Source organism: Acanthisitta chloris, unplaced genomic scaffold, assembly GCF_000695815.1.
Source record: "Acanthisitta chloris isolate BGI_N310 unplaced genomic scaffold, ASM69581v1 scaffold42200, whole genome shotgun sequence".
NCBI classification, from domain to species: Eukaryota; Metazoa; Chordata; class Aves; order Passeriformes; family Acanthisittidae; genus Acanthisitta; species Acanthisitta chloris.
Window position 1 is genome coordinate 1 of NW_008650793.1, and position 16652 is coordinate 16652.

General features: G+C 48.5%; 1 protein-coding gene across 1 annotated transcript in view; it reads right to left on the reverse strand.

Annotated features, from left to right (window-relative positions):
* Window positions 1–866: 866 nt before the first annotated feature.
* Window positions 867–16652, reverse strand: part of SPG11 (spastic paraplegia 11 (autosomal recessive)) — a gene marked incomplete at both ends in the record, with an annotated part of 28029 nt that continues 12243 nt past the window's right edge. Inside the window, 20 exons of the mRNA XM_009070003.1 lie at window positions 867–1022; window positions 1495–1583; window positions 2284–2452; window positions 2947–3054; window positions 3807–3940; window positions 4831–4968; window positions 5671–5869; window positions 6703–6845; window positions 7647–8388; window positions 8815–9029; window positions 9136–9295; window positions 10238–10345; window positions 10682–10882; window positions 11105–11341; window positions 12427–12586; window positions 12878–12986; window positions 13555–13760; window positions 14864–15029; window positions 15456–15522; window positions 16227–16388. Of these exons, the coding sequence (XP_009068251.1) occupies window positions 867–1022; window positions 1495–1583; window positions 2284–2452; window positions 2947–3054; window positions 3807–3940; window positions 4831–4968; window positions 5671–5869; window positions 6703–6845; window positions 7647–8388; window positions 8815–9029; window positions 9136–9295; window positions 10238–10345; window positions 10682–10882; window positions 11105–11341; window positions 12427–12586; window positions 12878–12986; window positions 13555–13760; window positions 14864–15029; window positions 15456–15522; window positions 16227–16388 (3669 nt within the window). The remainder of the gene's footprint in view (window positions 1023–1494; window positions 1584–2283; window positions 2453–2946; window positions 3055–3806; window positions 3941–4830; window positions 4969–5670; window positions 5870–6702; window positions 6846–7646; window positions 8389–8814; window positions 9030–9135; window positions 9296–10237; window positions 10346–10681; window positions 10883–11104; window positions 11342–12426; window positions 12587–12877; window positions 12987–13554; window positions 13761–14863; window positions 15030–15455; window positions 15523–16226; window positions 16389–16652) is intronic.

The window sequence follows — 16652 nt, forward strand, 5'->3', positions numbered from 1 at the left end:
CCTGGTCCTGCTGACCACACTGTTCATAAGAGAACATGCTGTTCTAGGATGTTCCAGAGACATCCTAGACTGAGAACCTGAGATGCTCCAGGACTTCTGTTTGGCTCTTGGTGCTGTCCTGAGAGCAGCTGTAGTGCAGAGACTATGAGGGTAACACAGCACTGCAAATAACCTTCCTGATTCCCTGAACAAGGCATCAGAGGAAGATCAGAGTTTAAAACCTTTTCTTTCTGATTTCCAAATGTCCACAATGGTGGGTGTCAGTGTAGGTCAGATTTCAGGGCTCTGGGGTAGGCTCACAGCAGACAAGAGTCACTGAGAGCCAAGGTCCCACCTGCACAATGGCAGCATGCATCCAGGAATGCTGGGAGCATTGGGAATACCAGGAATGTGCTCATGTTTCCAAGCTTGATCCCATCTGCAGCAATATTATAGAATCATAGAATCCCAGGATGGTTTGGGTGGAAAGTTGACTTTAAAGATCATCCCATCCCACCCCTGCCATGGGCAGGGACACCTCCCACCAGCCCAGGTTACTCCAAGCCCCATCCAGCCTGGCCTGGAACACTCCCAGGGATGGAACAGCCACAGCTGCTCCAGGCAATCCATTCCAGTGCCTCAAGCACCCTCACAGGGAACAATTCCTTCCCAATATCCCACCTGTCCCTGCCCTCTGGCAGTGGGAAGCCTTTGTCCTGGCACTCCAGGCCCGTGTGTACCATGGGATTTGGAGTTGGGATAAGAGCCATGGGACACAGTGGCTATGTGGAAGAGCTGAGAAGAGCCCACAGGGGCACAGTGCTCAGGCACCTGCTGCAGAACACATCCCTTTCTGAGGGAAGGATGGAGGAGGGAACTCAGCTCACCTGGTAGAACCTGGGCAGGCCCAGGATGGTGTCCATCAGGTCCTGCCTGCTGAGGTTGATGAGCCTCGTGCCCTGCCCCGTGCCCAGGAAGTGCAGCTGGAGGGTGATGAGCTTGGTGAGGCGGCGGCAGCGCAGGCCCTGCCGCACACACGAGTCCTGTGGAGCACAGCAGCCTCAGCGGGGCCGAGAGCAGCAACGTGCCCAGCGCCGCCCGGGGCCTGGCAGCACTCACTGACCATGTCCCATCAGTGTAATGAAGCTTCACTCCCCACCAACACCTCCAGCACCACCACCCCTGCTGCTATACACTGCACGCGTTCTGTTCCGGCTGAAACTGGGGAGCCCAGTGGGACCCTGAAACTGGGGAACTCAACTGCAACCTGAGAGTGGAACCCAATGGGACCCTGGGGCTAAAGCCAGAGCAGGGAGCAGTGTGCTGCTCTGAGATACAGCTGTGCTCCTGGGGCTGGCATAGCACGAGATTTCATGGCTCCTTCTCCCCTGGGCCAGGATGCTGCTCATCCTCCCCAGAGCAGCTCTGTGCTCTCCCCTGTGTGTTCTCCAGCTCAGCTCACTCCTTCTGTGCTCCCAATGCTGCACATTAGTCATTCATCCCATCCCACCTTACCTTGGAGTAACTTTCTGCTGCATCAATGAAGAGAGTCAGAGCTTTTAGCAGCAACTTCTTTAAATTTGCCACATCCTGAAGAGATTCCTCTGAAATGGGGAAAAGGAATAAGCAATTACTCATAAAGCTGACAAAGTACCTCACAGAAATCCCTCCTGGGACCAGGCCTGTCCCTGCTGTTGTCTAAGAAAGCAGCGACAGACCAAACCAACACTGCTGTGTTAAAAAAAGCAGGAAGGAACCTGCTGCCTGGTCAGTTATGGACCAGAGCTGCTGCTGCAACTGCTGAGGTGATTGAGGAAGTGGAGAGAAACTTCTACCACCACTTGTGGCAGATCCAAGCACTGACTCTTACCAGATCAACCCAGAAACGGCTTGAGACAGCTGCAGTTTGAGCTGCTGCCCCAGCACTGCCTAGTGGAGAGCTCCCAGTGCCCCCAGCACCGTCACAGCTCTGCAGAGCTCACCCAGGGCACGTTAAACACGTGCACAAACATAACCCAAACACCTCAGACACACAACTCTGCACAGAACCATGTCACACCCTATTAGGGTGAGGCAAACACAGCCGTGGTCTCACCTCCTCCCACGTGAGGACCACAGCAGTGCCACATCATGGTGGGAGCCAACACCTCCCCAAGCAGGAGTGCAGGACCCCCAGCTTGGCCCACAGGAGCCTCTCTGCAGGCTGTGCCATTTACCAGGTGTCAGAGGGCACAACCAAAGTGCCTTCACCCCTCCCATGGCCTCCCCCAACCCCCTGTGTGCCTGTGCTGCTCGTGCACTCACCCCAGGGCTGGGACTCGATGAGCTTGAGCTGGATGCAGGCAGCAGCCTCGTGGTTCTCCCCTATCTCCCTGCACATGCTGAAGCACAGAGCAATCATGTTGTGTTTCTCGCTGTCCCCAGGGCGGCAGCGCTTGATGTAGTCCAGCAGAGCTGTCTTCAGTGTCCCACTCTGGGGGAGGAGGACAGAATTACACTGGAACAGCTTTTCTTACTTCACATTTCAGTACCCACAAGCAATTCTGGTACAATATTCCAAAAGGAATCACTGCATTGCCTAGACTCTTTAAAACCCAAAGTCACACCAGGCTCAGGTGCAGTGAAATGCAGCACCTGTGCATTGCTTCCCTTGCAAAAAGGGACATTTCTTCATGGCTTTAGTTATTTTAAACAAAGCTGTAAGTGTTTATGGCTTTTAAACCCCCGTGGAACTCTAACTGGAAGTAAAAGCAAAGCAGGACATGAAAACTCTGCCAGTGCCAAGTCTGAAGTTCCAACACTGAACTAATGGGACAAAAATGGTTCAGCTAAAACCAGAAAAAAGCCCAGAATTGATTTCTTGCCATGAAACTTGACTAGCAGTTCTGCACTCCTGTACTAACCCCCAGGTACTTCCACCCCGTGTAAAACCCATCCCTGAGCATTCCCTCCCCTCTCCCCACGTACTGGGTCCAGTTTCTTCCTCATGAGCACCTCGAAGTAGTGTTTCTGGTGCAGCAGCTCAAAGATGTAAGTCATCTCGTTGTACCTGCCAATGCCTGTGAGCAGCCGAACCTGTGGGGCCCAGGGCAGCTCTGAGCTCCAGCTGTGCCCTCCAGGGCAGTGCTGGGGCAGAGCCAGCCCAGGGAGCCACAGCAGCCTTGCAGGACTTCCTGTGGAGCGTGGAGGGTTCAGTTTCAAACCACCTAGTGCAGCTTTTTACTGAGAGGTGAAAGGACATCATTTACCCAATCCAAATGGGCAGGGAACATTTGGGCACAGAAACCATCACATGGGGCATGTCTTAGGCTCCAGGAGTCCTCTCAGGAGAAGAATTAAAGCTGCCCAACAGCCCAGGAACACGGATCAGCACATCTGAACAGTGACTGAGTTACTCTGACATTCCCACTCTAGTTTATTGCACTGTTCCACCTCCCCACTCCACTGTCTCCACATCTGTTTTTCCAGGGAAGTCCTTTAAGAGCTTCTTGGACATAAAAATCATCACCTGCACAGAGCAGGCCAAGCACCCACAATCTGTCACCCAGAGGTGGGTGATGGGACTCCATCCCTGGGAGTGTTCCAGGTCAGGCTGGACAGGGCTTGGAGCAACCTGGGCTAATGGCAGGGGTGGAATGAAATGATTTTCAAGGTCCTTCTAACCCAAACCATCCTGGGATTCCATGGTTCTATGATTCCATCACCCACCCACTCCCCACACTGTCCCCAGCAAAGTCACTTGCTAGAGTGTACAGGGAACCCTTCCCTCAGCAGCTGGGCAAGCACACCCAGGCCCTGGGCAAGCCCCTGTGCCCCCAGACACATACCACCAGGCCATACTCCTCCTTGGGAGCCAAGTGCTGGTCTGTGAGCAGCCTTGCTGCCTGCAGGACTCGAGTGATACCCTCCATGTGGCAGGTCAAGCTGAAGCACTTGTGGGCCAGAATCAGCAGCTCTGTAACTGAAGAACAGAAGCACCTGGGTCTTCAGGTGGAAGCTGAGGCAGTTCACTGCTGCCTCTCTCCAGCAGTAAGCCCACATCTGCACACAACCTCCACTTGGGAGAGGAAGGGCACAAGTTCTGCCTCTGGGATGGACAAATCATTCCATTCCTAACACTGATTAGTGTGTATGGAGTCACAACTTCCTCCTCCAGCAGTTTGGGCCATTCCCTGCCTGCATTTCCCTGCTCCTGGCACAAAAACCTCTGTTTGCTGTTTGGAAACTGAACTGGCACTTCAGCAACACAATTCCCTGTGTGTTACTATTACCTGTGTATCTCTAGCAGTAGACAGATGTACACAGACAATACTAACACACAGATGTATTATTATCTCTGTGCCTGTATGACATGTACAACACAGGTATAACATATACAACATAAATACATATAAAACACATCCATGTGTTATTATCTATGTGCATCTACTGTTAGACAGTTGATATACACAGATATAAGTAACACTATAGCTACTATTCTTATCTACTGTATTTCCACTGTCTGTACAGATTTCTTATTAGACATCTATATTAGAGATCTAATATAGCTATTACATAGGCAATACATGATTAGTTATATCTATATCTGTAATTACCTATAGGTCATGTCTACAATATCTGTGTAACAATATCTATAGCAATATCCATACAATAATAATATAATCTAGTTATCTGTATGTCACAATTTTCTACCATGAGTCTGTGCACACACTCAGCTCTGTCAACCCAACACCCAACTGGAGCTCAGGAGTGGAGACTTCCCTCAGCTCTGCCTTTGTCCTTTGTGCTGTCAAGTTAAACCACATGTGAGTTCCACCCTGGTCCAACCAAGGCTGATCTGGATTTACTCACTGCAGGAGAGTTCCCCACGAGGGACAGAGGAGATTTTATCCAGTAGCTTCATGCCCACCAAGGTGTGATCCTGGCACAGCTTGGCCAGCTGCAGGAAGGTTTGGCTCTCTGCTGCAGGGCTCGCAGCCTGTCTCTGCCCTGGGACACACAGGAGTCATGGCACCAGTGCCCAACAACAAGTTCTGTTATTCATTAACCCCCCAAAACCAACCAACGTGACTCAGCCACACTCACTGAGCATTTGGGAATACAATCCTAAAGACCTTATTGCTCAAATTTAACAATCAGCTACTTCTTTGCCCCTTCAACCTAACCAAATCCTACCAAACAACCACATTTCTGTCCCTTGTTTCCCAAAGTGAAAGGAATATAAGGAATCCCTTTGGTCATGCTTTGCACAGAGACATGAACATCATTGTTCCCAGGTTGGATGATGTAAGGCTGCAAAGATTATGGTTAAAACAACCAATTAATCCTTTTTTGAGAGAAAGATTAAATTTACATCCATCAAAAAAAAAACCCCAGAATCACCAGGGTTGGAAGAGACCTCTAAGATCAGAGTCCAACCACTAACCTGTCAGATATATAGAATATATACAAACAAAACCTTGACTACTAAATATAAATAAACCTTTACTTATAAATAGAACCACTCTGGGCACAAAAATAGCTACAAATAAACACGTGTAAAACCTTGGGTAAGGCACTCAAGGCTTCCACACCCAGAGCTGCCTAAGCACTGGCGACTGCAGTTAGCACCCAAGTGGCTGTGTTCAGACACACAAACACCACATGGACAAGGCAAAAGCCCCAAAACCCAAGGCCAAAGCTCTCTCCTACCTTTGCCCTCTGCAGATGCCAAGAGCTCCTGCAGGACCTGCTCGGCCACCAGCTGTGCCACGGGCTCAGGCTGCAGCCCCTGGCTGGAGATGAAGGCCTGGGCCCTCCTGGCCCTGTCAGGCTGATGGGATGACAGGATGGCCCTCAGCACCTTCTCGGGGTCCTGGGCTGAGATCTCGCTGTAGGAGCAGCTCAGTTCCTGGGGGACACAGGGGAGTCAGGACAGCCCAGCCCAGAGGGTCCCTGCCCTGCAGGACACTGCCAGGCACAGTCTCCAGGCATGGCAGAGCTCTGAGTGCTTCCCCGACCAAACACAAACCTCAGTACCTCAAATACCGACAAGACACAAGTATTTCCTCCCAAACAGAAAGTTGTGATTTACTGCATAGATTATACTTGTGAGGCTCCTTTTCTCTACAAACTCTCAGTGAAGGAGAGGAGTTAGTTTTCCCGTTGGAAGGGTTTGGGTGAGGCTCTGTAAATCCTCTGCTGTAACATATCACAACCTCACAGATTAATCACAAATGAATTGAACACATTGGCTGACCCTGAGTGCCAAACTGTGGACACCCAACTGCAGGCCAGGAGGATGTGCATGGGATGAGAGGGACCAGGCCATGACAATTCTCAGTACCTCAGACCTAAAGCTCTCGCTGGGAACGGCTGAGCCATGAAAGGTTCTGCAGGAAAACCCAATGACCTCTGCAACAAAGATGAAGCTAATGTTTTCAGCACATGTTGCTGGGGTTTTTTTTCAGGAAATACTAATGCTGTGACACAAAACATGGAGCAAACACCCACAAAGGGGTTCTGTGTCCTGAGGAGGTGCTGGGGAAGCTGCAGTGAGCTGATGGGAACTGGCAAGGCCCAGGAGCAGAGGCACAAACCAAGTGCTGCTGCTCTGTCACTGCCTGGTCAAACCACTTGGAACTCCTCAGTCACTGCTCAGTGAGAACCTTCATCACCCTTTGTCCTTTCTTCCATAAAGCCCCAGCACAGCCAGAGAGTCCCTGTCTCTCCACAGACACATACCTTGGAGAGCTCGTACAGGCACAGGACCTGCCTGCAGTAGCTCCTGCCATGGACACACTCCTCTGTGAGAGCCTTCAGGCACACCACGACCTGCTCAGCTGGAGATGGAGCCACCAGGTGTGTCCAGTCTTCTAGGCTGGATGCTGGAGACAGAAACACCTATCAATTCCCTTCTCATCCGGACAGATAACAACCAAAGAGCCTCACACTTGGAACAAGACTTCCCAAATCTGTAGCAATTCCATAACACTTTCTCAACCTTTGGAAACTGAACTGGTATCTGTGAGTTTTCATTTCTGGGTGTAAGTTTTAGGGCACAGAACACAAATAAGCCAAAATATCCACAAGAATAGCTCAGATACAAAACTCCCTGAGGGCTCAGCCTTTCTGATGGCTTAGGCTTCACTTACTCTTTTCTGTGTCTGTTCAGCCTTACACACATATTGGAAAGGGATGTCCCAGCTGAGAACTTTCACACTCACAGGGAAGACTGCAAACATTCTCAGCCTTATAGCTATTAATAACAAACACTAAACCTTTTATAATGCACAATGAAGTCACAGAAATCTATTAATTAAAGCACTTCCTTGTTTCAGCTCCACAGAAAAAGATTTACCAGGGAGTATTCCAAAAGCAGGAGCAGAAATGGGGTTTCAGTGCTGCTTTAGCAGAAGAGAATTGAGAACTATGAGGAATTAAAGGTTTGGGGACTACAGAAGTTGCACCCAGAAACTCTATGCCTGGAGCACACAGAGGCAATGAGTATTGCAAGGCTTCAGTCCCTTTCATGAGAGGATTTATGAGCCAAGGAGACAACACTGTCAGGAAAAGCTCAATTCCCGCAGAGGGTTTAGGGGAATTAACACTGCAATGAGAGAGGAAGGATCCAGTGGAAGCCAACAAAGGTATTGGGTGCCAAGTGACTGAATGGACCAGTTACTCACTGCCTATGGCTCTGCTTGGCTGAGCTGCACTGTCCTGGGCCATGCTTGCCCTTGCTGCCAGGAGACTCTGCACCTCCGGGTGTAGCTGGTCCAGCTCAGCCTCCCCCGAGGCCAGAGCCCTGCAGTGCAGCACCAGGGACACGTCCCGGTGGGCCAGGTGGAAGTGGTGGCAGACTCTGGTGGCCTCGTGCACGCTGCCCTCATCCAGCAGGGACCCCACCAGGCCCCGCAGAGCCTTCTGCTCAGCACCACTCAGGGGCTGCTCAGCCTCCCCGAGGGGCAGAGCCTCCAGCTGCAGGTACTTGGGGCTGTTGAGGGCAGGCAGCTTGGAGAAGGAGAACTGCTTGGCCAGGGTGTCAAAGGAGAGGTCTCTGCTCCCTGCAGCAGGGGAGGGTGGTGGGGACTGGTCCAAGCACTCGGCTGCCAACACTTGCTGTGCAATGCGACAGATCCACATCTGCTTCTCCAGCTCCTCCAGCTCCTGCAGGGGCACAGAGTCATCCTTGGCCAGCCAGTGGCCAGCCAGGGGCAGCAGCAAGTGTCTCTCCATGATGCTGTCTCTCTCCTCCTGCCCCAAGGAGCCAAACACCACGTTTGCCTGCTGGAGGAAGAAGGCAGCAGCAGCCTGGCTGGAGATGGAATGTCTCAGGAAGGTGTCGTGGCACTTCTGCCAGAACTCAGCTCTTGTCTGGGCCTGATGCCACTGCCCAAGGTCTCTCAAATGCTGCAGATCTCTCAGAACCTGTAAAAGTACACAGAGGGATGAAAGAATTCTCTTTCCAAGACAGAAACCTCACACCTGATGGGCCAAACACTGGATTTGGGGAGGTGTCTCAATAGGAAACAGGTCACAGAATCCCAGGATGGTTTGGGCTGGAAGGGGCCTTAAAGCTCACCTCGTTCCACCCCCTGCCATGGGCAGGGATGGGAAAACCCATCTGTTTTTCTTCCCAAATAAAGCTGATTGCACACAAGTAACACCTGAGAGAATAAGGACAGTTCTAGTGTCCTTTGCAGCTCAGCACTAACAGCCAACACATGTTTACTGCACTTGAATTTAAAATGAGAAGTGATTTGAAGGAAAATCAGTGTTTCAGGAAGGCTGAGAAATTGCATCCTCAGCCCTGGCAGTAAGAGAAGGATGAAGAACATCATTACTGTACTGTACCTCTTGTGTGAGGACACTGTCCACAGGCAGCTCAGCCAGAGTTGCGACCTCCCTGGCCAGCCAGAACATTCCCTGCTCCTGCAGCTGCTCCAGGATGGATGTGCACTGCCTCTGGAACGTCTCCAGGCTGGAACAGGTGAGAATGGAGCGATGGATGGATATGGAGGAATCCTTCAGGGTCTCACTGAGGGCACAGAGTTTCTTCACATAAGGGCCTGGGTTGAGAGGACAAAACACAACTGGTTAAACCTGAGCAGACTCTGCTGCTCTGCAGCACTCAGCCCTGCCAGGGGGCACAGACCTCCCAGGGGAAATTCTCACCATCCAGGAGAGGATTTTCTGCTGCAGCAAAGAGCTGTAAGAGCTTTCCCAGCTCATAATCAGTTCTGCACTGCTGCAGCATCAGCTCCAGAAGAAACTTTGCTTGTGATTCCAACCAGGGCACAGGGAACTCTGCAGCTGCTGCTGCTTCAGCTTTCAGCTGTGGAGACAAAGGATTCTAAGTGTTGGAGTTGGTTTTACAAATATATTGTGCATTTTGTTGGGAATGGCACTGGGAGTGGGAGGTGCAGCACATCTGCCTCCTCCTTTAGGGATCAGTGACCTGCCATTCCCAAGGGATCACTGATCTATCACTGATGTGTGAGCTGAAAGTAGGAAATTTTAGAGCAGGTGACCTCTGATAATCATGGAAGAGAGAGAAGATGCAAGAAGGATCAGGAATGGACAGATGTAAAGGGAAACAGCTGGCCTGAGCTAGAATTCCAGGAGGGAGAAACACTAAGGACATGGAATGTGCGTTACCAACATATTCAGGGAACTAGAAAACGGATGGAAAGGGAAGAACCAAACTAGTTTTTGAAGACGTCTGTATGTGACAAGTGCAAAATCACTCTGGTCCTCCTAACCAGCTGCTAAATCAGGGATCAACCTGTGGGATTTAATCTCCAAGTCACTGACAAACCCCCAAACTGCAGGAACAGCACAGATGGCTTCTGAGCTTTTCAAACACACTCAAAAAGCTCTTTCTTGAATAGATACTCCCTGTGGGCACTGGTTTATCAGCTCAGAATTGCCCTGCCCTGGTCAACACAGAGCAGAGAATAACCCACAAATAATTCAGCTACCTGAGTTATTCCTCTCTCACCACAGATTTAGCAGCAGTGCTCAGTGCCAACCCTCACACTGAAGTGCTCACACAGGGAGGAGGATGCTATTTCACTCTGCCCAACTTAAAGCAAAGTGATTTAGACAAATGCTCTGTGGGTTTTGTCTGAAATATTATTTCACTGCTGCTTCCCCAAGCAGCTCCTGGGTCACCCATGCACTCCCTTCTCACTGCTCCCACATGTGACTTGGATGTCCATCACTTCAGCAAGGGCAGCCCCAGGCAATGGCACTCAGGGAAAACTGATTTCCTCACCATTGTGAGACTCTCCTGAAACTTGTCCAGTTTGGCTTTAGCTTCCTTGTACTTCTTGCAGCTCATGCACAGCTCATACATCTCCAGCAGGTGCAGCAAAGGGGAATCCTGTCAGGTGCAAAAATAAGTTACAATTATGTCCTAGGAGTCCCTCAATAAGTGTGGAATTTATCATCCTCAGTACCAGAACCATAAAGATCTAATTTACTAAAACTGGTATAAGGTTGATACATGATCATTTGTGATATTTGTGTGATATTTGTTGTATTGATATTTGTGATAACTGCAAGAACTTCCAGCCAAAGGTTTTCTTCCCTGACTGGGATTTTCCATGGGTTGCACTCAGATTATTTGGGGCACAAATTACAACACAGAGAGGGATTTAGAGTCCATATCCTCTCCCAGTTGATACACTCAGCCAACACTAACCCCACATTCTCTCACCTTTACAAAGAGCATGAAGCCATTCAGAAGTGTTTTACTTCTCTCCTTTCTTAGAAAGACTTTCCAGATGACTGAGAGGTCCTTCAGGTCCCACTGGTGATCTGCTGCTGAGCTCTGCAGGTGCTTTGTGGCCTCAGCTCTTGTGGCATCATCCACAGTGGTGATGATCCAAACACAGAGGCAGTGGATGATGTTTGCATCCTGGGAATGGCATAACCAACGGGTTTGTAACAAACAGAGACAAACGTAACCTTAGTATAGATCACTTGGTGAAATGTGCCATATTATTCACAATTACTGCAAAAAGTGAGAGCAAAAACAGCTTTTAATGCAACTGCAGATCCACCTTTCAATGGAATCATGGACAACCAGCAGCTTTTATTGCTTATTTCTCTAGAAGAGCACTAACTTCACCATACTCACAGGGAAACAAGCTGCCAGAACACTGAGGATAGGCACGTGCTGCCTCAGAGCTTCAGCCAGGAGGTACCAGGAGGGGTTAGGGTTCCCCTGGCACTGCAGGAGGATGTGGAAGAGGCTCCCTGCAGATCTGCCCCTGGCCAGGCTGCCAGCACTGCCCTCAGGGCACAAAACCTTCTCCAGGGCCAACATCAAGTGATCTTGTAGAGGGGGAGGGAACTCCTGAAGGATGGGAATGACCTGGGAAACAGAGCCAAAAACACAGAGAAAGAAGAGGAGGAGGAAGAGGAGGAAGATGAAGAGGACTGAAGACATCAAATACACAGAGATGCATAAAACATTCTTCAAATCTGAATTCTTAGAACAATTTCGGAGACCCAGAGAGCAAAAAGGTTCTGTAGGTGTGAGTTTTCTCATAAAATATTGAAGTTCATCCTTTTCAGTGAAGCTAAAATGCTCCTAGAGACACAATTCTGTCACCTCTTGTGCTGCCAACAACAGAGCAGGAAAAGTGTCTAGTTTTAGGTGCTTTTGTGTACTTATATATTTTTCAAGACAACAAAGAGATCCAAGTTAAAATCCTGCTAAGTGTCCTCTTACTTGGAATTCCCTAATTAGCTTCCTCACATTACTTTTCCCAGACTGCTTTCAATTTCTACATATTAGTGACATTTGATTCACTTTTAAATCACATTCAAAACCAGAAATGAAAGATTTGGGTTCTAATTAGCTTTAGTATCTTTACACAAAACCCACTGTGAGTTTGGAAGGGGAAGGTAAGTGGCTTGATTGAAACTTCCACTGAACATCTGTGACTCTCCCATGAAAAAAGCAGCAACCAAATGATTTTAAATTCCATTTACAAACAGTATGAGCATGTCATAATTTTAACTACATCAAATAGGAAAATTAAATCCCCTCTTGGCAAATACCTTTTGTCCAATTCACACTCAAAGAGCCACTCCAACCACTCCTCTCTGAATATTTCCTTCACTACTGATTAATAACATCACACAATTCTTCCAACTGGGAATTGTTTTCCTAATCTTCTCCTTTAACACTTAGCTTTCATGCTCCCAGAACTATGTTACTGGATCCCTCTGCAGCCAACTTCCTCTGCCTTGTGCCAGCTTTTCACACACAAGAGGGGGAGAAGAGCAGCAAAGCTGGGCAATGTGACCACAAGAGAAAACCTATCACAGTCAGAGGGTGTGGAGCATCCTGATACACCCAAACCCCTGGAAACTGAGGAGAATCAACCTTCTGTTGTCTCTACACTGTGATATTCTTTAGCCCTTACTCACCCTCATGCCCAGAGAGCTCACCTCCCGTGGCTGGTGGCCATACAGGTGGGTCTGGATGATGAATTGCAGCCAGTCCTTGGCTCTGGCACATTCCCTCAGGTAGGATGTGCTCAGCCCCACGTTGTGGAGCTTACAGAACTGCATGACCAGGGACCACTGCCTTCTGGAGTCACTGCATGTCCTGCAGGGGATTTCAAGAGCTTCAGCTGTAATGAACTGCAATATGCAGATGTTCATGTCTAAACTCAGTCTGTGGCCTGAGATCCATCACTGCCCGCACAGGGCAACACTAGCACTGCCAGGGACTGCACTACCAGCACTGTGGAGCTTCCACACTGCACCCTGAGGTCATTCCCTCCCACCCATCCAGGCAGGTGCAGTGTCCTGTCCTGATCTCTAACATTACCTGATGCATAACTGACACAATTCAGTGCTCAGTCCCAGCATAACCCTTAAACCAGGTCATACTTACCTCTTTATCCCTTGATGCTCAATTGCATCCCAGAAAGCTTCTTCCAAGGAGGTAAGAATTGCTGCTGCTGCTGCTTTGTCACCATCAGCCAACTTTGTTAACTTCTCCACTGTTGAAGAGAACACAGAGCCATTCCTGAGATGCTGTTTGGGGGCAGAGCAAGGGCAGTACTGGAAGTGCCAGTAGTTCCCCAGCTGGACTATGGGCAGAGATTCAACTTTCTGAAGTGATTCCAAGACTAAATTCAATTCCCTTACAGCTCTGAACACCTGATTTCTCTGCAGCTATAGACAGTTTTGAAGTAGGACAGAGACAAGAGATTTGCAATGGACTTTGTTTAACTCTCTGTTATATTATTACAACATTAGGTTCAACCTCACTCAATATTTCAGAGCCTTAGGCAGCTGTTGGATCTCTATCTGTTGGATCTCTGCTAATCTCAGTGACTGTGAGATCTTGCTGCAGCTCTGGCTGCATGGTATAACAGCCTTCCTGTCTGATTTGGTAGGACAGGTTCACAATGCACCTTCAACTAGTAAGGAACAGGAATAAGAGCAGGACAGAATTCCTAGATGCTGTCACTGCACTCCTGAGCCATCAGGCACCTTCCTTCCTTCCCTCTCTGCTTCTTCTCCCAAGAAACCCACAGCTCCCTGTTCCAGCCCAGACAGCCTTACCCAAGGAGTCTCTGATCTGGTTGTGATGAGATTCCTCATTTCTGGTTCTGTAGGTGAAAATCATGTTTGCCACTCTGACATCCACCCTGAGCTTGAGGCTGTCGAGGCCAAGCAGCTCCAGGAAACACACAGAGGCTGCTGCCACCGCGGGGACACTGAAGGAGGAGAGAGCCAGAACGTGTGCCTCCTGCCCTGCCTGCTGGATCCTGGGGCACAAGGAACACACAGCCGTTTGAGCCAACTCTCCAGCAGGAGCATTCCCCATGCAAACAGCCAATGACAAGGTTTACTAACTCTCAGATTTGTGAGCAGGAAAGATAATTACACACCAAAAGTGTCATAAAGAAATGTTGGTGTGAGACTAAAGCCTCACACAGGACTAAAGCCTCACACACTTACCAAAGACTAAAGCTAATGCAACTGATGCTATAACTAATCAAATACATCCCTCTGCAGAGCTCACAATCCCCTGCAGCAACAGGAACCTGAAGCTGATTTGCAGATGGTGCTAAGCAACAAAGGTATCCTGAAGGGTTCTACTGGTTTTTACTGGACGTTTTCCTGCAGGAGTCACTGAAAAATTCCTGCCTCCTTCACTGCTCTCAAGCTATCAGGTACTTCACTCTACATCAACATATGTTCTCATTTTAGTCCAATTTTACCTGTGCACATCAAACCAATCTGTATAGAAATGGTCAACAGAAACAAACAGTGACTAATGCACAAACCAAACGATCCAGAAACAAAGTGATTTGTGTTGATGTAACTCCTACCAATTCTGAATACATTGAGTAGCAAATTTATTATACTGAAGATGTACAAGTTGTCTGTATCCTTTGGAACACATGATTTGGAAGCTTCAGCCAGAGAACTTAATTCCTTCAACCTCCAGTATATTATTTGCCTTATTAATTCAACTAAAGAAGTGCCACCTTGGAAAATGTCAAAGCAAAGATGCTTTTCTCCTACACAGTGATCGAGAGGCTCAGAGCCCAGAAGAGACTACTTGTGTGTGCTACAACAGGAACACTTCCCATTCCTTGCTTTCCTTGCTAGATTTAATTTAGTTAATTCAAAACACACCTCATCTCCTTTCAGCTGATACTTCATTTCTATCCTGTTCAATGCTGGTCTGAACAGGCCTTAGGACACCCAAAATTTCAGCACTCACCTCTTGTTTGCTGCTGGGGAGGATGAATGTCACTCTGTGCTGCACTAAGGCTTCAAAACAACTCTCTGAGTGGCAGATTTGAGGAGACTTACAGCTCTTTGGGGGTTCACTTACAAATGTTTGAGGAGTTTCACTTACAGCTGTCTGGGGGTTTTGCTCTTGAGCAGCTGCTGGACCAGGAAGGTGCCGAAGGCGAAGGCAGGACGCCCATGCAGCAGGTAGTACACAAAGTCCAGTCGCTCCATCACTGCATGTCTGTTCACCAGCTCAGGGCAGGAGAAGTGAGGGAACTCACTGCATGCATCTAGAAAGAATATCAGCATCAATATGAGCTGATAAACAGTTGAATTAAACATTAAAAATTGCTTTTAGCTACAAAACACGAGATGACAATCAAATACATGTCCTGTTGTTCTAGTTTGGAGCTTGGCACATCCAAATCCCCTGAAATTCCACCTCTCACTGGGAAATCACAATTCTGGGTCACTCCTCAGGCCCTCAGCTTGCTCCTAACAGAAAACATTCCTTTTCTATCTCATAATATATTCAGAAACACTTCTGTGAAGAGCTTAATGCAAGAATCCAATATTTCAGCTGAAAACACACCTGGAGTAAACAACACTAATTTCTGAAAGAAATGGCCTTTGGAGCAACTTTACCTGCCAAATCATTCCACTGGAAGGTGTTTTATTGTACTGGGAAAGCATCTCAGCCCTGCTGAGGCACATACCTGACACAGCAAGAGTGTTTGTTGGCTGCCAACCAAACAACTTCCTGGGATCAAAGGGCATCAAGGACTGAAAGATTAGAAACAAAACACATTGAGACAGCTCAAGTTTCACATCACTGTGCTTCAACTCTCAGCTTTTATTTCCCTCAGACTGTTAAAAGCATTTTAACATTTAAATATTGTCATTTCTACAATATTAAACCCCTTCCCCACTGGACACTGCATGAATCTCCCTCTCTGGCATTCCAGGACTGCTCAGGTCAAACTCTGCACACTCACAGTACTGAGATACTACTTTATTTCTTTCATAGAATCAACCAGGTTGGAAGAGACCTCAAAGATCATCGAGCCCAACCCTACTGTGGTCACTAGCCCATGGCACTAAGTGCCACATCCAGTCTCACCCTGAAAACCTCCAGGGATGGTGAATCCACCACCTCCCTGGGCAGCACATTCCAATGCCTGAGCACTCTCTCTGTAAAAAAATCTCTTCCTAAGACCCAACCTAACCCTCCCCTGGCAGAGCTTGAGTCTGTGCCCTCTTGTCCTGCTGCTGGGAGAAGAGACCAACCCCCACCTGACTCCAACCTCCTGTCAGGCAGTTGCAGAGGGTGAGAAGGTCTCCCCTGAAAAAGAACCTGTTCAGAATGAAGCTATGAACTTCAGCTCCAAATTAAGGATTCCATACAAATAACATGTTCCCACACTCCAGGCTTTAGCTGCAAGTAAGCTTCTCTCTACTTTTGTCCTGCCCAAAAGCACTTTGTGTACCTGCAGGAGATGGTAGAGAGAGATGTCAGGTGGCAAAATCCCATGAGAGGTACAGGAGGGGAACAGAGCAGCCTTGAGCTTGGGGTAAGGAGTCAGGGCCATTTTTAAGAGCTGTGGATCAACCTTCCTTAGAGGTTTTTCTGTATCTTCATTCTGAAGAACCTACAGGGCAAGGGAGGAAAATTGTTTAATGAAGAAACTGCACCAAGGTAACAGCAAAACAGTCACTGAATGTCCCTAACTGCCTCCTGGGGGTTTGACATGCAGTGACAGCACAACAAGCGTAATTGTTTTGTAAAATCACAGTTTCATAAATTATTAAAAGGTTGGAATGGACCTTAGAGATCATTCAGTGCTAACCCCCTGCCCTGGGCAGGGACACCTCCCACCAGAGCAGGTTGCTCAAGGCTTATCCAACCTGGCTGT